At 38.4% G+C, this 26,306-nt stretch overlaps 1 protein-coding gene across 1 annotated transcript in view; it reads left to right on the top strand.

Annotated features, from left to right (window-relative positions):
- The window catches only part of LOC126273244 (venom carboxylesterase-6-like), a 143,242-nt gene that overhangs the window by 74,176 nt on the left and 42,760 nt on the right, over positions 1-26,306 (top strand). Inside the window, exon 6 of the mRNA XM_049976792.1 lies at positions 4,397-4,562. Coding sequence (XP_049832749.1) covers positions 4,397-4,562 — 166 coding nt within the window. The remainder of the gene's footprint in view (positions 1-4,396; positions 4,563-26,306) is intronic.

Here is a 26,306-nt window from a genome sequence, read left to right as displayed (position 1 = left end):
TGAATTAAAAATTATTTGTGAAACTAGTGGTAACCAGAGTCGTATTAGTGTTTTTACATTAATTAGTCAGTGTTTTTTTAACATTTGCTAATATCATGCTGAGCTATCAATTGCTATAGAAACATCTTCTGCCTGTTGTGAAATTAGTTTTGAAGTTGGCAATATACACTGACAAAAAAATCACAACACCAAGAAGTAGTTGTCCAACATAACAAAAGTCGGTACAGATTTTTCTACATCTCATAGATGATGTCTATTCAGATTTTGCACCATTTGAATAAGAGTGCCACTAGTAGCACGACTATGAGAGGGTATAAGTCAGGTTTGCTTTAAATACATGCTGTAATGATTGTGAGCTTTAGTTATTTCTTGAGAATGGACTTGGTCAGTTGATGTTAGTCAAGAATGCCTTTAAGGCAACAAGACACCAGTATTAACAATTCACACAGTTTGAATGATGTCACATACAAGGGCTTTAAGAAGCTAGATTTTCTTTCTGCAATACTGCAGAAAGTCTTGGCAGGAAAGCAGGTATATAGCCATTGTACATGACTGCTTGCAGCAGTGCTCACAAGAACGTATGGTTGCAGGTAATCACTAGAATTTACGGTTGCAAGAAGACTGGGCTCTGGATGGCCACATGGCACTACTAAGAGGGAATGCTACTGTGTTTAGTGTATGGCTCTGGCAGATTGTACTGCATCTGCAGTGGTGGTGGTGGTGGTTAGTGTTTTAACATCTCGTCGACAACGAGGTCATTAGAGACGGAGCGCAAGCTTGGGGTAGGGAAGGATTGGGAAGGAAGTCGGCCGTGTCCTTTTAAAGGAACCATCCCGGCATTTGCCTGAAACAGTTTAGGGAAATTACGGAAAACCTAAATCAGGATTGCTGGAGACGGGATTGAACAGTCGTCCTCCCGAATGCGAGTCCAGTGTGCTAACCTCTACTGCATCTGCAGCAGTAATGTGAGCAGCATTTGGTGACAGGGTGACACAACAAACTGTAAGAGTTCATTCACTTCAAGGACAGCTCCAAGCCAGAAGCCGTGCAGTGAGCATTCTACTGAACCCAAACCACCGCCATTTGTGACTTCAGTGATGTCAAGCACGAGCCCATTGGAGGCCAGAGTGGAGCTCTTTTGCGTTTTATGATAAAATCCAGTAGTACCTCAGCGCCAGTGATGGCTGAGTGCTGGCTAGGAGGCCAGTTGAGGGCCTGAACCAACCTGCCTGCTTGTTGGATGCACTGGACCTCCATCTGGAGTTATGGTCTTGGGTGCACCTTTTTATGACAGGAGGCGCACTCTCATGATTATCCTATGCATTATGATTGCAAATTTGAGTGTCAATGTGGTGATTCGAGCTGTTGTGCTGCCATTCATTGACAGTATCCAGGAGATCTTTTCTTTCATTAGGATAACGCTCGCCCACATACAACTGTTGTAACCCATTATGCTCTAGTGAGAGTGAACATGATGCCTTGGCCTGCTCAATCACTATACCTGTCTCCAATCTAGCACAGACAGAACACCATTGGATGACAACTCCAGTGTCATCCAGAAACAGCATTAACTGTCCCTGTATTGACCAAAAAAGTGCAACAGGCATGGAACTCCATGCTACAAACTGGCATCTGTCACCTTTACAACACAATGCATGAATGTTTGCATGCTTGCATTCAAAATTCTGGTGATTTTACTGGTTGTTAATGTATGAGCATTTCATAGTTGCAATGGTTTATATCACACTTACATTAAACTGTGAACTTGCAATGTTAATCACTTAAATACAAGGGTAATCCCAAAAGTAAGGCCTCCTATTTTTTTTATAAGTACATAGACCTCTTTATTTCTACAATGATATACATCAGTTTACAGCTTGAACATTTAGCTATTTTTCAACATAATCACAATTTCTGTCAATGCATTTTTGTAGACGCTGTGGCAGTTTTTGTATGCCCATGTCATACCAGCTCACCGCCATGCTGTTCAGAAAGTTATGAACCTTTTGTTTCACCTCATCGTTATAGCTGAATCACTAGGACCACAATTAACACTGACAGGTACTGTGAGACTGAAAAACTCAAACGGGCAATTCAGAACCGGAGATGGCGAATGTTGAGCAAGGGCATGCACATTATCCATGACAACGCTTGCCCACACATCACTCAGCAAACCATTGCTCTCCTGCAACAGTTTCAGTGGAGCATCATCACCCACCCACCCTATAGTCCTGTCTTGGTACCCAGTGACTATCACGTGCTCCCTAGGTTAAAAGAACATTTGGCTGGAAAGCGATTCAGTTCCGACGTCGAGGTGCGAGGTGAAAGAAGAGGTTCATAACTTTCTGAACAGCATGGAGGTGAGCTGGTATGACATGGAGATACAAAAACTGCCACAGCATCTACAAAAATGCATTTTCAGAAATGGTGATTACGTTGAAAAATAGCTAAATGTTCAAGCTGTAAACTGATGTAAACCATTTTAGAAATAAACAGATCTATGTACTTATAAAAAAATAGGAGACCTTGCTTTTGGCTGTAAACTGATGTTAACCATTGTAGAAATAAACAGATCTATGTTCTTATAAAAAAAATAGGAGACCTTATTTTTGGGATTACCCTCGTATGTTACCTAGAGAAATGTATTCTGAAATTTCATACTCTACATTAATTACACTTTGGAGTGGCAAATTTTTATCTTCACTGTATATGAACATTATTGTATGTTTTTATGAGGAAAGGACCTTCCCTTTGCATAGTGTCATTGTGTAGTATTATTAAGTTTTTGAGATGGTTGATAGCTATTGTTTTTTGGATCCTAACATCAACTGTGAATTATACTTATATTCATGTACTTATGGTCTTATGGTATTTGAAGTTGTTCAGTTAACAAATATAATTTCTCGTACTGAAAGCGTTTGGCATGAGGTGATGCAACTCATTATAAAAATGTTGGACTAGTCTCTAAGCATCACCATACCCTCTGTTATATCTCAGTGGACTGCAGTGAAATGTCACCCACAGCATAATACTGTCATCACTAACATATGCATGTTTTATTCCCTCATTTATCCATTTGTCATGTTCTGTACATCCCATCATGAATTCAGCTGTAATTGTTAAGTTGCAGCAAAAAATATGCTTAACTCAACCAAGTAACCTATCTTTGTTGTTGCAGTTGGCAACCACAAATCATCATGTAAGTGGCTTTACAATAGTCTGTGTCAAGTTTATAGCTGCAGAGTCCCATCCAAAACATTGTCCAAATTACTTTTACCTTTTCAATTCATAGTGTCTTCTGCATTCAAAATGGCTACCTATTATGCTTTGCAGAACAGAGAAGCATCTAAAAAATGTATTGTAGGAAGAGACATTCAATTAAATGATTGTTCATAAGAGTTTTACTTTCATTAATCCAACACTGGCTAACACAGATTATAGCAAATATCATCATTTCTGTGACACTCTTTCTCAGCTGCCATGATATCATGATCTGTTATTAGTATCCTTACACTTAGTGAATTGTGACGCTTCAATTTCTGCAGACACAGACCTTGCCAGGTGCTGTACACACTATATGCTAAGCAGGTATTTGCACTTCCATTTGTATTTTGGCCAGTTTACACCCATTTAATTTCAGTCACTTACCATCAAGCAACCGACAATCAAGACTCACAAGCTACTCAGTGCCTCTGTTACATAAGCTAGGACTTTATTTCATTCCACCATTCTTAACAATGTCTGTCTTGTTTCTCTCTAACTTACACCAATCCCACTGGCTGCTCTTCATTCCCTAAAGTATACCTCATATCTACTTTCTGTCCTTGTCTATGACGCATAAAGTCACAATCCTTTTTATTCATTATTTTTAAAAGTTGTATTTACTCTCTACAGTTATTTTAGAATTCTTGAGAGTACTCAACCTTTCTTGAGCTTTTGTAAGAACTAAATAAAGTTATTATCCATTCTGTAATCACAGTTTTCAGTTTTGGGGAGGACAGACACTACTGTAAACCTATAGTGAGGCAATCCTCAAAGCAGTGAAATATGACAGGAAAAGATAAATTCATAATTTATGTTTACAAAGAACCTGCTATGCTTATGTTCCCTCCACAGATTCTAAGTGAAATTGTCGTGAAGAACATGCAGTCAATAAAAAATTGAAAGTTATTTTTCTATGCAAGCAATCAAAAATCATCACAAATGAGTAAATATGCACAGTTTCACATCAAAGTATTAAGTTAATTTCTAGGCTGATGTGTACTGCTGAAGGTGGGGAGTTTAAAGTCATGTGTGTGTGTACTTATACTTGATGAAAGTGAGACTTGGACTAACTGGTAATAAATATTCTTAATTTTTAAGTGTTGTACAACAGTCTACTTTACTTTTTTCTTAGATGTGGCGATACAATCCCTTTACCCCATTTGGACCAACTGTTGAAACAGCAGGAAGCACCCCATTCTTGGCTAAACAGCCAGCGGAACTTATGGCTGAAGGTTCTATTCAAGATTTGCCTTGGGTCACCAGTGTTACAACAGAAGAAGGTGTTTATCCAGCAGGAGGTGAGACTAGTGCTTCCATGGAAAATCTGTAGTACTAGATTTTATTTACCATTAGACTGTTTTCCCACTGCAGTGCGCATAACAGAATTATTCAAATGCAAGCAGGATATAGAGAGAAGGCAGGTATGTTTACAATTTTTTGTGTCTTCACGTATCACTTTTTGTGAAGTAGAACAGTTACAGCATGTTTGAAGATATGTGGTGTTTTGTCATTCTTTGCATAAATTCTAAAAAACTGCTTTGCCTACAGCTAAAGGTTTCCGCAGACACACAATCAGCTCCAGGTGACTATATACACTTAATGTATCATTATTTCCAGATGTCATTATCTTTGTTTCTAATAAACCTCCTGGATAATAAATGCTTCAAAAGAAAACTTCAGATTCTTGTACAAGTGCCTACCTGTTGTCAGACATATCAGCCACTTCCCCATATAATAAAAGATATTCGCTAAAAGTATCATCATCAGCTACTTTAAAAAGCATTGAATTTTAATGAAACACAGAAATAAGCTGACTGAAAAGGTGCATATGTAAAAATGAATTGCTTGCAACCCATGAATAGATAAATAGAATTAGAAAATGAGAATGATTTTCCATTTCATTTGTGTATCATATATGTTGAGAATGTTTCTGAATCAGTTTAAACAAAATGTACAAAAACAGCTAATAATGAGCGAGTGCTACAGCTTTCACAGTGAGAAATTCAGAACTGAAAGGTTCTTCAGGCAAGGAGACTGCATAGCTTCAAAAGTGTTCTTAGCAGACCAAGAGGGAGTTTTCACATCAAAAATAGGCAAAATGAAGAATTAATTCACGTTAATGGGACATACCTCATCCACTTTCATTTTGCTGCTGGTAACATTATACTGCTTGCATCCAACGCAGTTGAGGTTCAACAACACATGTAGGAACTTAATAGGCTAAGTTAGAAAATAGGACTAGACCTAGAATTAAAACTAAAATTATGTGCAGTGTATTTCATGTATGGCACAAGCATTCGGTATGGCATAGCCCAGGAATTAATACTAGAAGACAGGGTGCAATCACCACATATGCTCCAGCCCATTCCTTGGATTGCAGCAGGTGATGTGTGGGTTTTAGCCAGACTAGGTGAGTGAGGAGCAGCCTTGTAAGGTAGTTTGAAAAAACTATTGCTTCATTTAGCATTTCAGACAGCTAAGCACAAGGCCAAAGTGAAAGCTTATGAAATAATGGCAGTGCATTCACTGATCAGCTCAGGTAGGACAGTTCCTATCATAACACCACATCACAATAATGTCATATGCACTTAACATGTATACTCTTTATTCAGTCAGAAAACTTTCCATTGGCATATGGATACTTACATAAATAATTTAAAATGTTATTGGTCTCAGACAAACACTCTTTCATTGACTTTGCAGATATGTATCATAAAAGTAAATTTGCAACCAGCCCAAAAGTTAATTTGAACATTATGGTGCTTTACTAAGCATGGCACTGTGGGGACTACAATCCACAACTGAATACTGGCTTCATAAATATTACAATGTTATTGCTTTAATGAGCAATGTAAAACAAGGAAAAAAATACTCAGGAGTGAAAACAGAGATATCTCACAAAATCAAGGAGAACACATAAACAAATATACTGTTAATTCATCCATCACATAGACACAAAGAAAATCCACACTTTCTGCTACTTATGTCACCATGCAGCCCCTCTCCTGCAGAGGGGAGCTCCTGGAACAAAATGATACATGTGAAGAATTTCCCACCCGCTGTCAAACAAAGTGAGTGCGTGAACTCATTGAGAGGAAAAGTGCTTGTTGATGTGCGAGTGCCTGCAGTGGCTGACTCCATTGATGATGATGGCAGGGTGACAGTTGGAGCTGTTGAAGTGGGGACTCTGTCAGCAGGAAATGTCTAGGAGTAGCTGTCAGCCTATGGAGAGGCTGTCACTACGCAGTGTCATCTCACAGAAGGAGATATACTGATTTTCCCTGTTCAGTGGAAACCCTGTTTGGCTTGGCATTAATTAAGTGTGTCATTGTGTGAGCATCTCTTTCTAAAATTGGAAAGGGGCCAGTATAAGCTGGTTGCAAGGCTGGTGCATCTGAATGGAGCATGACAGGGGTACATTGATTCAAGTCCATATGCAAAAAAATGGGTGGTTTTATATGGCAAGATGCCATTGACGGCCAGATATTTACAATGCTGTTCTGAATTTGTAGCACCAATGGGTAAGGATATGCAAGATTATGTCCTTGTTCTGTGGAAAAAATCTGACAGAAGTCTCAGGGTTTCACTATACACCATTTCCGCTTCTGAAGTAGTGAGGTTGGTTTTGAAAACAGTCCACAGATCAAGTGGTACTACTGGCAGTTCTGTCAACTGACAAGATTTGTGACACTTTAATGCCAACTTGAGTGCTCTGTGCCAGAATTCCATCATGCTGTTGCTTGTCAGATGGTAGCTGGTAGAATTATGGCGAGTGAATCCACGTAAAGCAGCTAGTTGATTGAACAAAGAAGACTCAAATTGTCAATCAATCTTGATCTGTTGTCACATCTTTCAGACACCAAAACCTCAAAATCCATGTTCAAAAGACCTTGTGGAACTGTCTCTGCAGAAATGTGCATAACAGGTGTGGCTTCAACCCAGCAAGTACATCAATCACTGGCCATAAGAATATATTTGAGTCTTTGTGCTGGGGATAGTGGTTCTATGAGGTCTATGTGGATAAATAAGGAATCAAGAAGCTTTTGGACACGGCATCTCAACTTTGGCTGACTGACAAAGCAAACAAATCTTAACCTACAAATGACAATCACATCATACTCCCAGCCAAGCATATATTTCTGTTACCATCTTCCTACAATTAAAGGTCACGGTTGGCTATGCAAAACATCACACCAGAGTATGAAGTTGTCCATGGATAATTGTTTCTTGTCATTTGCTTCAAAAGCAACTCAAATAACTCCTCATCCATTACTTGTGCCATAGCGAGCTGGGTTGGACCCAGTCTTGCAGTGAGCACACTGATTACTGAAAAGTAGTTGCCAAATATATCGTCAGCTCATCACAGGTGAAAAAATTATGTACTGAATTGCATGATGAATTCTAACTGCTGAAACTGCTGAGGAGAGTAGGAATTGTGAGGATTGTTAAACACTAAAGAAAAAGGTTTATGGTTTGTAAAGACAGTAAAGTGGCATGCATCAATTTTTGGTCATAAATGTCTAAATGCTTCAAAGACCGCTAACATTTCATGGTTGTAACCATTCCATGTAGTAATTGTGTCAGACAACTTGCAAGAAAAAAAAAATCGAGGGGCTGCCATGGTCCTTTTACCTCCTGTTTCAGCATTGTGGCTTTTGCCTCCTGGAAAACATCTATGACAACAGCCAGTGATGCTGAAGGGAATAGATGAGCAAGAAGTACTACCTCTTGCAAGGATGATTTAACTTTGTGGAAAGCAGACAACATTTCAGGTGTCTGCATGATGAGGCATTTTCCTTGTGAAGTGTTGTCGGAAAGGCTTCTGTGAACAGTGCCTGCGCCACCACTACTCATGGTAGCTGGCACTTTTAGAAATTAATCATGCCTAAGAAATGGCATAATTGCTGATATATTTTGGGTTGGGGAACAGCCTGAAAAAAGTCCACCTTGGAATGTAATGGCTTAATATCTGCAGGAATCACCTGATGTCCCAAAAAGTCTCCTGCCTGTTTGCGAACCATGCTCCTGACACCATTTATCTTCAGTAAATAATTGGAAAGCCTCTCAAACATAGTCTTCACATGAGTTTCATGCTCAGAAACAAATGCACAAAAAGTTAACACATTGTTGAGGTATGCAAAGCAGAAATTCTGACCACAGAAAAGCTCATTGACAAAATATTGCAATGTTTGTGCAGCATTCTTAAGGCTGAACATATTCACACAGACCAAAAGAAATGACAACTACTGTCTTTTATACATCCTCTGGTGCTATCACAATCTGATGATAGTCGTAAATATCTGTGAGCCTGCCAGAGAGGCTGTAAAGTCATGTAAGTGAGGAATAGGATAGTGATCTGGCATGGTATGCACATTCAGGGAGCAATAGTCCCCACACAGACGCCATGAACCATATTTTTTTCAAACAAGATAGAGGGGTGACACAAAAGAGGTGTTTGTCTGATGACCGCTATAGCCAAAAATTCTCCAGACTCTTTTTTTTACAGCAGCATATATTCCAGGAACCAACCGACTGACCTTGTAAGCAACTGGCAGCCCAGGCATATTGGGAATATGGTGTTATGATTTAAATTTTACTTGAAAGTTTTGTACTGGCTGGCATTCTGCTGAACATGCTCAAGTCCTCTTGTGTGATGTTGAGGTTGCCACTGAACCAGAAGTGTTTTTTAGAAAGGTCCTATGTCCATGTACAATTTCATTGTTCATGTGAAGTGCAGCCTCCCGTATGAACAAAGTTATGTCTTGACAATGGAGAAAATCTGCTCTCAGTATGGGCTCAGCAGTGTCTGTGATCAGGAAATTCCACTGAAAATTGTGTGGGAATACTAAATTCAAGCTGAACTGTTTGCAGTAGTGGGTAGGCACTTAGACATTTAAGAATTTCGGTAGTGTATGACTCCTCCATTTCAGGATCTTATCAGTATAAACACCTAAGAATTTTGAACATTGTGCTCATTTATTGATTTACCCTGATTAATTATTTCTAATGATGTGTTCAGGCCTTGTGTAGTACTGAACAGCATATACTGTATTTTATGTAAATCACAGTGATAGGTCATTTGCCGGCAACCAGTTATTAATTTCAAAGAAAATATAATGTACATTTTAAAGTGTTGAAATCACTCCATTAGTCTTGACTGCATGACATGCATCATTACCAAAGATAAGTTTATCTTATTCTTGAATAGATCATGGACGATATATTCCAAGAGAAGGAGTGGACCCAACATTGATACCTGTGGTACACGTGCAGTGATTATTCCACATTATGAAGATACTGTTTCATTGTGAACACACCTTTAATTTTATAATCCAGATTTTGTCATCTTTTTAGACAGAAAAGATCAAAACAGTTTCCAGCAGTATATAAGAATGGAAAGTCTTCGATGGAAAACAACAATAAGGATAGTGTAGATTACTTTTCACTCACAGAGGGAGCATTTGGTTGCACATAAGCACAATGAAAAAGACTGCAAAAATATTCCTTCTTTTGAAATAGAAAACATAGACACATTCAACCAAGCACAATTCGCACACACTTGGCTACTCTGTCTGGGAGATGGAGCCCAACTGCCGTCATCCAGTGCTTTGAAATGATTTATGAAAGGTTACAATTTTCTTCACCTGCTTGATGTTCAATTACTATTATAATGTATTCTTCATGAAATTTTTCTTTTGTCATATATGCCTCAAGATTCTGCTGTATGCAAAATTTATTCCCATCACTCTGCTTGAATCTATGTCAGTTTCTGGTGAATTCGGGAAGTCCTATTCCCTGTATCAGTTCTCAAAAGTAAGGTGCCCAATGTCAACAATAAAGGGGCATTTTTGTTCTCATTAAACACAGAAAGTTGCTCAAGGTGTAATTTTATGTGCCAAATAATGGAATAACATGATACTAATATTGTGAAATATTGATTTCAAGAATATTCACAGAGAAAGGAAAACATAAAGAGTAATTGATATTTGCAAAAGTGAGTGAAGAAGGCATGTGCAGTGATGTGTATTCTTCAAAGTATCTACATCTGAATATACATATATACAATTCAAACCATTATAAAGTGCATAGCATAGGGTACAACATGGCATGGTTTCTTTCCATTCCAATTACATATGGAGAAAGGAAGAATGGGTGTTAAATAGTTCTGTGAGAGCGAAATTAATCTGCCCTTGTCTTCATGAACCCTAAGAGAGTGATATATAAGGGGTTGAAAAACATATCTAGAATCTTCACTTAAGAGCAGTTCTTGAAAATTTGTAAAGAGGCTTTTGTGGGATAATGTGTCTATCTTCAAGGCTCTGTGAGTTAAAATTTTTCATTTCTTTGATGACCAAACAAACCTGTGACCATTTACACTATCCTTCTTGGTATATGCTCAATATCTTCTTGGAATGTAACAAGAATTAGGCTACTTTACTAAATTGAAGATCAAGACCACTTTTGGTTTTGAAGTATCTGATACCATTTCCATCTTGTAACTTACAATAAATGGCTTCTGATGAAGCATGTGATACATCAGAGCTTATACAAGAAGAATAATTTTATCACTAAGGTATTTATTCCTGTCAGTCTCAACATCTAAAAATAATGTTCAAAGCTTGTCATCCTACTAGTTTTACTTTGAAATATAAAATAATAAGTGAGGACCTGATCTTGAAAACAAACACATGAAATGCATGTTGAGAACACTGTTTCCCATTATATCATGTAAACATTCAATATCATGAAATTTTATTTATGTTGTGCAGTACCATGATTTGTTATTCATTAATTAAATACTTACATTTTTACTATGGAAATGAAGTTGGAGCTATAAAAGAAAAATGAGGAACTCTGTTATATCACAAGGAAAATGAAGCATATGAAAGTTTGGTCAAAAACAAAAAGTTGTAGGAATAGATTGTCATCAACCAGTTTATAAGATTCTCATCATTCTCTTGTCAGTATATATTTTATTTTGTTAAAAAATGTATTTGTACAATAATAATCAACTTTTAAGATTTAGACATTCTGGGACAGTCCAATGCAAAATCATAATGTTAAATTTCTTTTTATTTAAATTTGTACTTACTAAAACGCTAAATGTAACTAAAATAATTGAAATGACACTGGGTGTTTCTCTAAGGTCATGCTCTATAAATATAAATTATATATGTACTTATCAAAAATGCACCAGAATGATGTTACTTAGCTATTTGCACAGAAGTCAGATCTTTAGTTAGTTCTAGGGAGCTCATAGTAGTTCAACTTCTTTTATCTGGCTAGGTTGTTTCAAGTCAATTAGGAAAGCTTTAATACTATGAAGAGAACCATTAGTATTGTTTGTTTAAAAAGTTTGAAGTTCGCATAAATTTGATCACCAGTTATTTTGCAACATGTGATTTTATAATGAAAACTCATTTTGTGTTTATTTGTGACAAATGTTGATCAAGATGTGAAGAAAAATAATTATAAGTTAGGGAACAGCAAAATATTTTCTTTTACATAATTAATTATCAGTTATGGAATAACAAAAATTTTCTTTCACATAATTATAAGATCCATGATCTCTGGATGATGATGGACTATTTCTGCAGAGAACATTGAATAAAGATGAGTATGAATTTTTCTTCCATGTTGTTTTTTAACTTTCATCTTCCCATGACAATAAGATGCGTCATACTAGCATAGAGCTTGCTGGGCATTGTGGAGTACTGAAATTTGTGCAAAGGTTACGTTATTTGAAGTCTGCTGAATGTACATGCCAAGTTTCCATCACATCTGACAGATAGCATAGCTCCAGGACAGTTTCAAAATGGCATCTGTAGGAGATGTATGTCACAATCAATGTGCTGTCATTGAATCTCTCACTGCAGAGAAAGAGACTGTAGGGAATATTCACAAATGCTTGTGCAAAGTCTATGGAGCATCTGCTGTCAACAGAAGTACAGTTACTGGCTGGGCACTGAGGGCGAGATCATCATAAGACGGTTCGGCACTGCTCCATGATTTTCAGTGATTGGTGAGACCATCCACAGCTGTCACACCTCACACACTGCAGTGAGCTGATGTTGTCATTTGCAAGGGCAGACACATTACAACTCGGCAGCTGGCCTGGCATCTGTCAGTCAGCAAAGGGAATTCACACAGTGAAGCACTGACTCCACCACCAGGACAAGGATTGGTTCTGACAGGACATACATGCCCTTGTTTTGCGCTGGAGGAAGGCCATAGAATGGGATGGGGATTACATGGAAAAATAGGGCATGTAGCTAAAACACCATTGTTTTGTGTGTGTAACTCACATTACGTTCAATAAAAAATTGTTGAAGAAAAAATATGTGGTGCATTATTTTCTGGGCAAACCTTGCATATCAAGGGCACCCATCTTCGATAGTGTTAGCAGTATAATAAAGGTGTTGCAGATTGAAAATTCCTATTGGCTACTACACTCTGATCTTTGGCCATGAACATAGAATGCTTGCACACGTTAGCAGTAGGAGTGATTGGGGGGGGGGGGGGGGGAGGTTACAATGACAGATACAGAGACAGTTGGTAGTATTGGTAGTTTAACTGTGAAGGCCATCTGCCTTTAAGTTTCTTACGTTGCATTTGTAATGCTGTGGTGCAAGTAAAGCTGTGCTCAGCCCAAAGGTTGGTTTGAATATTGTAGAAATTAACTAGGGATGGTGGTGTGTCTCTGTACCAACTTTAAAGGCAGTTAGAGGAAGACCTACATTTCAGCATGTACTTCAAAATACAGTGCAATTTCACTTGGCATTTTTCACATTGTTAGTGGTGTAAAAAGTGATAAGTGACAAGGAAAATTGTAGGACCAATAGGGGATCAAACCCAAACCTTCAGTTTTGTAACCTGGAACTTAATCGACTGAGCCACATTTCTGCTCAAACCATTAATGAGTTATTTTTCAAATGGAAACTGCACTGAACGGAGGAAAAATGGACTACTTATAGATTTCTGAAGAAGTAGGAAACTAAGAAAAGATAGTTTCATTCTACTTTATTTGTTATTTAAGTGACAAATAATTCATTCACAAATAAATTTGGTTGAATTATCTTCATATCTGAATAACATAGGTTAAGCGGATTTTAAATAACATTTTTTAACTTTCCTTGGGGTTTGAAATGTCTGCTTGTGTCTGTGTATGTTTGGATGGATATGTGTGTGTCTGAGAGTGTATACCTGTCATTTTTTTCCCCTAAGGTAAGTCTTTCCACTACCTGGATTGGAATGACTCCATACCCTCTCACTTAAAACCCACATGCTTCTGTCTTTCCCTCTCCTTCCTTCTTTCCTGATGAAGCAACCGTTGGTTGCGAAAGCTTGATTTTTGTGTGTATGTTTATGTTTGTTCGTGTGTCTAGCGACATGCCAGCACTTTCGTTTGGTAACTCACATCATCTTTGTTTTTAGATATAACTATTCATTTAGAAATATATCTAAAAACAAAGATGATGTGACTTACTAAACAAAAGTGCTGGCAGGTCGATAGACACACAAACAAACACAAACATACACCCACGTGGAATGTTTCCCTCTATTACATTCATTTAGAAATTTATTCAAATAATGCTCATTTCTGTTTTTCATGAAACCTTGCACTTCTTTCTTCTTCCATTAATTGTAGCTAGTATTATCACCTGTAAGGACTCGTATTAGCTCATTTGCAGAAGTTAGTCATGAGAGCCTGCAGTGTAACTGGATTGAAGTTACTTTGTTAATTATCAGAAAAGGAGACAATTATAATCAGCTGTCATCCTCATCAATATAAATCTTTTTCATTTGTTCTGTAAAAAATATATCTCAGTATCATTATGATTTTTAGGTGCAGACTAAATGTGAACATTATTTCGTCTGCTTTCATTTACACAAATTAAACATTTCATGGTTAAATCAGTGACCTTCAATATCACTGAATATTTGACTAGCACTTTACATCTCATCATACATCAACATATTCAGCTGCAATGGTAATATTTGGTGAAACTCAGATACAGGCTCCACAGCACACATGATCTCAGTAGGAAGAAATAAAAATTAGATGCCAAAGAAAAATTATAATTCTAAATGCATCCCAATGCTTGTCAGGTTCATTAGTGCCACTGTATTGTGATGAATTTGTGTAGAAACCATGTTCCCTTGGTTGCATGGCTGAACCACAAGCCTACCTGTTGCCCTGCACCCAGTGAGAGAGTGTCATGTGATGTTGAATGCAACCACATGATACTGAAAGCAGAAACTGCAGGCTGTGTACTTCTGCAACACATGCAAGCAACTGATGGGCAGCAAACACTACTCGCATGGTTTTTCCATACAGATGCAGTGCTCTATTGAGCACTTTTTAGCACATGGGCTGATTCTACTTAAATTGCCATAAAAGCAAAATCTTCAATGACAGTGTACCTGGTGGCTCTTAGAGGAGACACTGAATGTTTGTTATCACCGCAGTTAATTTACTTTTTCTCAAAAGTTTTATTTACGGGTAATTCTTGTCTGTAATTTTGCAGTATAACTGATTGCTTCCATCTACAATTTTATCAGTTATTTTATATGATTTTTTGTAGAATTTCCGTGTGTTAGAAAACAACATTGTTTGTGTGTGAAAAAATAAATCTCAATTTACAGAAAATATTATTGATGTAAACATAAGAAACTAACTAACAAACAGTGGTAAAGTGATAATTTAAAATCAATTCCAGCAAAAGTCAATAGATTGAACAACTCAGAAAATGACTTCTGGGTTAGTAACATACAGTTGTGAATAATTACAATGTAACACAATTGATTGTAGGAACTTTTTGTGATGAACATTTCAAGCCAACTGTGACCAAAGAGCAACATGGAAATTTTGGATCAACACAGTGCTATCATAAATTGTGAATATTGTATCTGTTTACTATCATAGAATCATTCCCAATTCTTGTGAAGCAAAGGATCCTGTTGATGTTAAATCTTCTATAACTTTCTCTTTGTGATGTTTATTCTGTATCTATTGACTATATTCTCAATACAAACTTATGTTGTGTGCAAATTAAGTCAGGGAAAATACCAACCTCTATTTTAAAATAAAATTTGATTCATAATCTTTTGATACTTGTTTGATACTAAAAATATCATGGTCAGTTCATAGGCAGGATTGAGACAATTACCAGTACTTACAACATAGCACATATACCACATCAAATAAAAACTGAAGCTAAAACTTCAGCATATAAAATATACAGCCAACAAGTTGCATAAGTTTAATGTATATATCTTGACCAGGTTTCAGTACTACTAAGGATATCTTCTCCAGAAGGAAGTTACATAAATTACACGACATCAAAATTGTAAATACACATGATGAGCTAAGGAGCTCAAATCAAACAGTAGAAAATACAGAATAAAGTCCTCCATGAAAATAATAGAAATTGTTTCACACATACAGTTTGTAAAAAGAGCAGACAGGTTAACCAGGACTAGTGTAAGACATAATGGCCAATGCTTTTGAATTGTTAATATTACCTATAGATAATATTAACTATGTCACAATCCATTGAGGATTCAGTTACCTCTGTCTCTGTGTTGCTGATAAGTTAGGCTACAGAATCCCTCCCCCCTTTTATCTAGAAGGAGCGGTAATAATGCCCTGAGTAAAGCTTACACTAGCAGTGTAGGGATGTCAGAGATAATGGCATCCCCACCAAGGGCTCTGACATAATGGGAGATGGCTCTGAGGCAGTGACACTGGCTTTGTTTAAAAGTAATAACTGATGCCTCACTAGGACTTGCTTTTGGACTCTTAGTATGGATTGGAAGGTAGTACAAGTTACACCTTTATTGATGACCCCACCTTCCTTCAATTTACTGACTGGTCTGATGCAGCTTGCCGTGAATTCCTCACCATCTGTTGACCTCACTCTGTCTTCCCTTACAATTTTTACTTTATGTAATGACCTCAAGTACCATGGAAGTTGTCATAAGATGTCTTAAAATGCTTCCTATCAGCCTATCTCTTCTTCTAGTAAGTAGTTCTTCTGTTATGTTCATAATTGAATTAGTGAGAACCTTTCCATTAAAGTTGTTTTTTTTTTTCATGGGGGGCAGGGGGTGTTGTACAGTCCATCTTTTGATCCTGTTCTATGCACAATATTTTGTTTACTCAGTCAGTCATCTTATTCAGGTCCTGTGAACAGTGCTATTATGTGTATTCACTGTCTGGATCCTAGCCAGACAGTGAAGTATAGATGGTATCACACTGCTATTTACTATCCCCAGGTTTGACCTCGGCCTCTCTCTGCTGTACTCTTCCAGCTTGTTCATCTCAGTAATCTGCAACTTAACTGTACACCCAAAAGTGCACCACTAATTAATCATGCTGAGAAAATCTGAGATATTGCATCAGTTCACTCAACGGGGAGGAGATATTCCACAATTACATATAATGGATCAACTCTGTTAGAAGAAAAGTTGACTTTCGAATATGCTAACCTTCCTAACAAGGTGCTGAGGTGAACAAAATACAGGAAATTAATGAACTCTTGCCATAAATCTTCTCTCCCTGTTCTGCATTCAACAATGAAATTCCTTTTCACTCTTAATGTTGCACATTTCTTTTAAATTCCCTAAAGGTTACTTTGATTTCTCTGTGTGCTGCAACTGTCCTTGCAATAGTGGTTTCTTTTCTGATTTCTTTACATTTTCTAGCAGCCATTTCTAACTTTTCGACAGTGATTTAAAGTGAGAAGTAGATGTACAAACTTCCCACTTTTTTTTACACAAGGTGACTCACTTGAGATTCTCAGCCAATCTTCTTTGCTGGCTCGCTGGCTGCTGGAAAACTCTCTCGACTTTGTCTCTGTTGAATGATGCTAGGTACTGGAATATTTAAGCCTCTCTCTTTGCTTGTGAAATAAGTAGATATGCAAACTCTACTTTTTGCTAACCAAATGGTCTATTTGAACTCCATACAGAGTAAAATTCTTACTTTTCACATACACATATGACTTCCAGTAAGTCACTCACTCTGTCAAACGTCACAAACAAATTTAATTACATTTATAAAAGAGTTGGCTTAATAACCATGACTCTACTTCAAACGAATCATAAAATAGGTTTTGGCTCTAATAAGGCTGGATTAAGAGTTTTCAAGATTACTTTTTCAACTGTTCTTCTTTCACATAACAATAGTCAATGACACAATAGGCACACAGCTGCACAAAAGCTCCATGGTTCTTCCTCTAAAACATCTATGGACTGCCCAACAATTACTTCTCAGTGCTGTTTGACTGCTGCATCTACTTTCTTCTCGCAACTGACTTTAAACCTGCACACACAAATATGTGACGCGCAATAGATAAGATTTTACCATCTCACTCTTGTATGTAGAAAATCGTGTGTACAAGATGATAGAATGCTGAGTGGTTGTAGAATTTACACCGAAATTCTTAAATCACTACACATTTTACTTTAGCTTTCTTGCATGTACTAGATATTTTATTTCTAAATGGCTTGTATCACTATCTTCAGTCTTGTTCTTTACCATCATTATATTCCCTTCTATCGTAAATTAATTGTGTCACTTCTTCTATTAAATACAAATTCTGTACTGTTACTCATATTATACCCATATTTGTATCTGTAACTTGTATAACCAACTTTTTAGATGTCAGTTCCTCTGGAACTGATCTAGATACTATAGCATTCACTACTGCAGCATTGACAGCTTCAGTGAAGTTTAAGTGGATAAAACTATTCACCAGAACTTCAGTTTTTTACTTTCTTCTAGGTGATTCTTCTTTTCAATGCTCTTATACTTAAGCTGATTCTTCAATATTGCTAAGATATGCTCTAAGTCTATATTTACTCCTGGGTATGCCTTACAATACAGTACCTGATATTGGAATTTCTATTCACTATGGCATTGTGTAGCAGATGTCATGTCATGCTGTTGCCCTTTTCAGGATACTTGAACCTCTTGTGATTTTTTAACAGTATGTTTGCTATTACCAGCCAAAATTTATTACACAGCCGAAGGAGTCTTTCTCCTCTCATATTCCTTTTGTTCAGTACACACTGCTATTATTTTTCCCCAACTGCAGTATTTCAGTCTGTCTTGATTAATAGACATTCATCACCCTTTAGGTGTTAAATTACCCATAAGATTACCTCATACACCCTCAGGAAAAAAAATCACAACACAAAAAATAATGAATATAGGATAATGAATTTTCTTGAATACATTTGTCTTGGTAACATATGTAAGTGATTAACACTGCACGATCACACCTCAATGAAAGTGTTAGATATGCCACTACAAATATTAAATTTTGGTACATTAGTAACCAGTGTAACCACCAAAATGTGGAATGCAAGCATGCAGATCTGTATGCATTGTGTTGTACAGTTTTTGGAATGAAGTTCCACATCTGTTGCACTTGGTCAGTCAATACAGGGATGGTTACTGCTATTTCTGGACGACACAAGTTGTCATCTGGTGGTGTCCTACATGTGTTTGATTAGTGATTAGAGACAAATCTGGTGATCAAGCACACTAGGGCAACATGTCGACACCCTATAGAGCATATTGTACACAGTAGTGGGCTAGTGTTATCCTGTTGGAAAACCCCCCTGGAATGCTAATTGTGAATGACAGCACAACAGCATGAATCACAAGACTGACATACACATTTGCAATGAGGGTGTGTGGGGTAATTGCCAGAGTCTCCTGCTGCCGTACAAAATCATACTGATAACCTTTACACCAGGTGTAGGCCCAGTGTGTGTGGCACACAGATAGGTTGATTTCAGGCTCTCAACTGACCTCCTTCTAACCAACATACAGCCATCACTGGCACTGAGGCAGCTTTCATCCGAAAACACAATAAATCTCCATCCTGCCCTCCACTCAAGTTGCAGATATCAGTGATTTGGGTCAATGGAATGAATGCTACAGGGCATCTGCTTCAGAGCTGTCCTTGAAGTAACTGATTTGTGACTGTTTGTTGTGTCATGTGGTGCCAACTGCTACCAAAATTGCTGCTGCAGATGCAGACCATACACCAGAGCCATACACTGAAAATGATGGTTTTCCCTCTTGTTGCTGCCATGTGGCCATCCAGAGACTATTTTTTGCAGCTCTGCATTCTTTTGACCACTACCGGTAGCAATCATGTACAGTAGCCCCATTCCTGCAAAGTCTTTCTGCAATATCACAGAAGGAACATCTGGCTTCTCGTGGCCCTACTACATGACCTCATTCAGACTCTGTGACATGTTAATAATGGTTTCTTTGGTGCCTTAAAGGCATTCTTGACTAACTCACTGCATTGAGTCTCAAAGATAATAAATGCTCATGAAAGCTTCCATTTAGAGTCTTCTGCATGTTCACTTGAAATACAGCTGTTAGTGGTGTTTCAACGAGAATATAGATATTGCTGAATCGTTCACAGTAACTTATTGTGTTTCCTATAATTCTGTTCATGACAAAATATTCCTCCTGTTACGATTTATGATGGCATTTCACTTCACTGGCCCCCATTACACATACAGTATGTGATCAAAAGTATCTGGACACCAAGCTGAAAATGACTTACTGGTTCGTGGCACCCTCCAATGATAGTGCTGTAATTCTATATGATGTTGGTCCACCCTTAGCCTTGCTGACAGCTTCCACTCACAGACATACATTCAGTCAGGTACTGGAAAGTTTCTTGGGGAATGGCAGACCATTCTTGATGGAGTGCTGCACTGAGGAGAGGTATCAACATTGGTCAGTGAGACCCGGTACGAAGTCGGCATTCTAAAACATTCCAAAGGTGTTCTATAGGATTCAGATCAGAACTCTGTGCAGGCCATTCCATTACAGGGATGTTATTGTCATGTAACCACTCCACTGCAAGCTACGCATTATGAACAGGTGCTAAATCGTGTTGAGATGCAATCACCATTCCTGAATTGCTCTTCAACAGTGGGAAGCAAGAAGGTGCTTAAAACATCAATGTAGGTCTGTGCTGTGATAGTGCCAAGCAAAACAGCAAGGGGTGCAAGCTTCCTCCATGAAAAACATGACCACACCATAACACCACCACCTCCGAATTTTACTGTTGGCACTACACATGCTGGCAGATGACATTCACTGGGCATTCACCATACCCACACCTTGCCATTGGATCACCACATTGTGTACCATGATTCATCACTTCACACAAATTTTTTCCACTGTTCAATTGTCCAATGTTTATGCTCCTTACACCAAGTGAAGCATTGTTTGTCATTTACAGGTGTGATGTGTGGCTTATGAGTAACCGCTTGACCATGAAATCCAAGTTTTCTCACCTCCTGCCTAACTGTTATAGTTCTTACAGTGGATCCTAATGCAGTTTAGAATTCATTTGTGAGAGTCTGGATAAATGTCTGCCTATTACACTTTACGACCCACTTCAACTGTCGGCAGTCTCTGTCGGTCAACAGACGAGGTCTACCTATACGATTTTGTGCTGTATGTGTCCCTTCATGTTTCTACTTCACTATCACATCAGAAACAATGGACCTAGGGATGTTTAGGAGTGTGGAAATCTCACGTACATATGAATGACTCAAGTGACACCCAATCACATGACCACGTTCAAATCCATGAATTCTGTGGAGCACCCCATACTGCTCTCTCATGATGTCTGACTAATGAAGTTGCTGATGTGGAGTACCTGGCTGTATGTGGAAGCACAATGCACCTAATTTGAAAAAACTATGTTTTTGGGGGTGTCCAGATACTTTTGATCACATAGTGTAGTTTCACCATTTGCAGTGCCTTTTTTAGACCTTTTAACTTCCTTGCCAGATTCAGACCTCCAACATTCCATGCTCTGAGTAGTAGATTGTTACCCTTTTGATAGTTTTCAATCTTTTTCTCATTGGGAGCTAATCTTGAATCTTTCAGAAATGCATATACCAACAGAACACTTTTTGAATTAAAGGCCGTTTTTCCAGTGGAAACACTTTCCCATGTCTTTAATGCAGCAGTTTCAGCATTGTGTTTCACAGCCCCACGCTGGTGCTTGTTCTTCTACCTTTCAAGACAGTCTCCTGCTTCTAGGAAATGAGAGTGGTTTATCCTTTAATTCTGCCATCTTGTTACTAGGCTGGTTACTCAAGACTACTTCTTCCAGACTTCAGTAATATCAGATTATTGTCATGATTAAAGTGTTATATGTAGAAAACATGCTTAGGAATTGTGCAGAAATTAAGTTATAAATTACTAATCAAGCACACTAACCATTAGGTTATAGGTTAGCCAGTAGCTATCCACTGCCTTGTTCACAGTTGGTTGTTGTGATTGTGGTAGCTGCATGGCACGAGTGCAGGCTGGAATGGAGGTTAAGGCCTAGACCAGCAGCAACATGGAAGTGTGATGGTCAGCAACCCAAATAGTCTTGAAAGTCTCTTTAGGTTTGCTGCCAGATCCTAAAATCAACTCGATTTGATATTTTGGTGATACAACTAGGGCCATCTTCTGGATAATGCTGCTTCTGCTGATGAGTCAGATTGAGAACTCAGTGACTTCAGTGGTATGAAGTGAGATCTCATTGAAGGGTAAGCAGTTAATTCCATAAATTATCTGGGTGTACGCAATAGAAGTGATTTAAAATGGAATGATCATATAAAGTTGTTCGTCGGTAAAGCAGATGCGAGACTGAGGTTCATTGGAAGAATCCTAAGGAAATGCAATCCGAAAACAAAGGAAGTAGGATACAGTACGCTTGTTCACCCACTGCTTGAATACTGCTCAGCTGTGTGGGATCCACACCAGATAGGGTTGATAGAAGAGATAGAGAAGATCCAACGGAGAGCAGCTAGTTTTGTTACAGGATCATTTAGTAATAGGGAAAGCGTTACAGAGATGATAGATAAACTCCAGTGGATGACTCTGCAGGCGAGATGCTCAGTAGCTCAGTACGAGCTTTTGTTAAAGTTTTGAGAACATACCTTCGCCGAAGAGTCAAGCAGTATATTCTCCCTCCTACATATATCTCACGAAGAGACCATGAGGATAAAATCAGAGAGATTAAAGCCCACACAGAAGCATACAAACAACCCTTCTTTCCACGAACAATCCGAGACTGGAATAGAAGGGAGAACCGATAGAGGTACTCAGGGTACCCTCAGCCACACACCGTCAGGTGGCTTGCGGAGTATGGATGTAGATGTAGATGTAGAAAGTGGAAATCTGTTGTGTTTTCTGATGAAAGCTGGGTCTGCCTCAATGCTAGTGTGGCTGTGTGTTGGTTAGGAGGGGGCCAGTCAAGAACCTGGCACCAGCCTGTCTGTGGAGACACTGGACCTACACCTGGAATTATGGACTGGGGTGCAAATTTGTACAACAGCAGGAGCTCTCTCTATTACCCCATGCACTCGGACTGCAAATTTGTATGTCAGTCTGATAATTTAACCTGTCATGCTAACATTCACAAACAGCTGTCCAGGGTTTGTTTTCTGGCAGGATAACACTCGTCCACATACCACTGAGGTAAACCAACATATTCTACAGTGGGTCAACATGTTGCTCTCACCTGCACAATCACCAGATCTGTTTCCAATTGAGAACATAGGGATATCATCGGACAACAACTCCAATGTCATCCAGAAATAGAATTAACATTCCCTGTATTGACCAAACAACTGCAACAAGCATGGAACTCCATCCCACAAACTGACATTAGGCACCTGAACAACACAAATCATACACATTTGCATGCTTACATTATCATTCTGGTAGTTACATAAGTTATTAATGTAGCAGTATTTCACATTTAAAGTGCCTTATCTTGCACTTACACTAACCTGTGATCTTGCGATGTTAACCACTTATTACGAAAAGGATAGTTGCTACTCACTACATAGCAGAGATGCTGAGTTGCAGATAGACACAACACATCAGAAATAGACAACCCACCAACACACACTTTTTACTTCTCTTCTTTTCTGCTACATGCCCCCCCCCCCCCCCCTCCCCTTCATTACCGTACCCTTCCTATTGCCCCTAGCTGCTCTGCCCCCTCTTTCTCTCGTCTCTGTATGCTTCTACAAGCAACACTTTACTTTCCCACATTCATAGATGATAAATACAATGCCTTCCTTAACACATTTCTCATACTCTTTGAGAGTTTCTTTCCATTAGAACATTCTAAATGGGGTACTAGCAGTAATGAGCAGCCCAAGTGGCTGACTAGTGGGATAAAGATATCATGTAGAAGTAAGTGGGAATTATATTAAAATGTTGAAAGTAGTCACAATCAAGCTACAGTAGCCCATTACAGACAGTATTGTAAAGTGCTCAAAATGTTATTAGGAAGGCAAAGAGTATGTCGTATGCAAATAGAATAGCTAATATTAAAATGTTGGAAGTAGTCACAATCAAGCTACAGTAGCCCATTACAGACAGTATTGTAAGGTGCTCAAAATGTTATTAGGAAGGCAAAGAGTATGTCGTATGCAAATAGAATAGCTAATTCACAGGATAAAATAAAAACCATTTGGTCAGCAGCACAAGGTCAATGATATAAAGTCAGTTCACAGTAAAATTATTTATGTTACTGATAAATCTGATATATGTACAGTATTTAACAATCACTTTCTGAACATTGCTGGGGAGTTAAAAAAAAATTAGTTTCTACAGGAAATCATACAAATTCCTTGGCAAATGCCTTTCTGAGACTGATGTCTAAAATACTCCTCTTTGATACAGAAAAGATTGAGTCAATAATTAAATCACTGAAAACTAAGGACTCTCATGGTTATGATGGAGTGTCTGGCAGAATATTAAATTATTGTGCTCACATGTTAGCCCAGTATTTAGCCATATTTGTAATTTTTCCTTTAGAAATGGTCAGTTTCCTCAGTGATTTAAGTACTCAGTAGTAAAGCCGCGTTATAAAAAGGGAGAAAGGGATAATGTAGATAATTTTAGACCTATTTCTATGCCATCAGTGTTTGCAAAAGTTATTGAAAAGGCTGTGTATGTAAGGATAATTGATCATATTAAATCATACAATTTGCTGTCAAATGTACAGTTATGCTTTAGAAGTCGTTTAACAACTGGAAGTGCTATATTCTCTTTTCTCTGTGAGTTACTGGATTGGCTAAACAAAAAGTTTCGAAGATTTGGCTTGTTTTTGAAATTAACTAAGGCATTTTATTGTGTTGATCACAAGGTATTGCACCAGAAGTTGGACCATTACGGAATACGGGGAGTAGCTCACAATTGGTTCACCTCTTACTTTAGCAACAGGCAGCAATAGGTCATTATTCACATTATTGAAAACGGCTGTGATGTGGGATCTGAGTGGGGTACTGTCATGTTGGAGGTGCCCCAGGGATCAGTGTTGGGGCCACTACTGTTCCTCATTTATAAAATTAAGTGCCCTCAAGTATTACAGGTAAAATAAATTTTTCTCTCAGTCGCCGCCCACCAATGCGTTGCAACTTGCAGCGCACTGCTGCCTTTGATTCTGGAAACTGCTACAGTCCCTGGTCCTCACCACCCTCCGCCCCGTTTGGCTTGTTCTGTCCGACCATGGAACGAAGGTGGGTGTACTGGTAACCCATGATCCTTGGGTGCTGCTGCTCCCAGAACAGGACCGATCTCAAACCCGTGCCCTCCTCGATGCTGTGCCACAACTTGCCACTGGTGGTGCTTGCCATGCGATCTACTAGTTCCATGCTGCTGTTCTATCCCGCCTCAATGTTGTGTCCCTGGAGACGGAATATAGCTCGAACAAGTATGTAGAAACAGCATACAAGTTTATGCAGAATGCTTATAACATTGCTGCCAGACTGGCCCCTATAAGTGAAGACCAGCAAAGGGCCATCCCTATGGTTGACTGACCTGGCACACTCTACCCTAAGCTAAAAAATGCAGTAAATGAAGCAGGCAAAAAAGAATACAAACGTCTCAAAAATGAGATCGACAGGAAGTGCAAATTGGCTAGGCAGGGATGGCTAGAGGATAAATGCAAGTATGTAGAGGCTTATCTCAGTAGGGGTAAGATAGATACTGCTTACAGGAAAATTAAAGAGACCTTTGGAGAAAAGAGAACCACTTGTATGAATGTCAAGAGCTTTGATGGAAACCCAGTTCTAAGCAAATAAGGGAAAGCAGAAAGGTGGAAGGAGTATACAGAGGGTCTATACAAGGGCAATGTACTTGAGGACAATATTATGGAAATGGAAGAGGATGTAGATGGAGATGAAATGGGAGATATGATACTGCGTGAAGAGTTCGATAGAGCACTGAAAGACCTTAGTTGAAACAAGGCCCCGGGAGTAGACAACATTCCATTGGAACTACTGATGGCCTTGGGAGAGCCAGTCCTGACAAAACTGTACCATCTGGTGAGCAAGATGTATGAGACAGGTGAAATACCCTCAGACTTCAAGAAGAATATAATAGTCCCAATCTCAAAGAAAGCAGGTGTCGACAAATGTGAAAATTACTGAACTATCAGTTTAATAAGTCATGGCTGCAAAATACTAACGCGAATTCTTTACAGACAAATGGAAAAGCTAGTAGAAGCTGACCTTGGGGAACATCAGTTTGGATTCCATAGAAATATTGGAACATGTGAGGCAATACTGACCCTACGCCTTATCTTAGAAGCTAGATTAAGGAAAGGAAAACCTACATCTCTAGCATTTGTAGACTTAGAGAAAGCTTTTGACAATGTTGACTGGAATACTCTCTTTCAAACTCTGAAGGTGGCAGGGGTAAAATATAGGGAGCGAAAGGCTATTTACAATTTGTATAGAATCCAAATGGCAGTTATAAGAGTTGAGAGGCATGAAAGGGAAGCAGTGGTTGGGAAGGTAGTGAGACAGGGTTGTAGCCTCTCCCTGATGTTATTCAATCTGTATATTGAGCAAGCAGTGAAGGAAACAAAAGAAAAATTCGGAGTAGGTATTAAAGTCCATGGAGAAGAAATAAAAACTTTGAGGTTTGCCGATGACATTGTAATTCTGTCAGAGACAGCATAGGACTTACAAGAGCA

The sequence above is a fragment of the Schistocerca gregaria genome, chromosome 1 (genome assembly GCF_023897955.1).
Source record: "Schistocerca gregaria isolate iqSchGreg1 chromosome 1, iqSchGreg1.2, whole genome shotgun sequence".
Classification (NCBI taxonomy): Eukaryota; Metazoa; Arthropoda; class Insecta; order Orthoptera; family Acrididae; genus Schistocerca; species Schistocerca gregaria.
The sequence above is the reverse complement of the archived record's forward strand: the minus strand, read 5'-3'. Positions and strand labels throughout refer to the sequence as shown.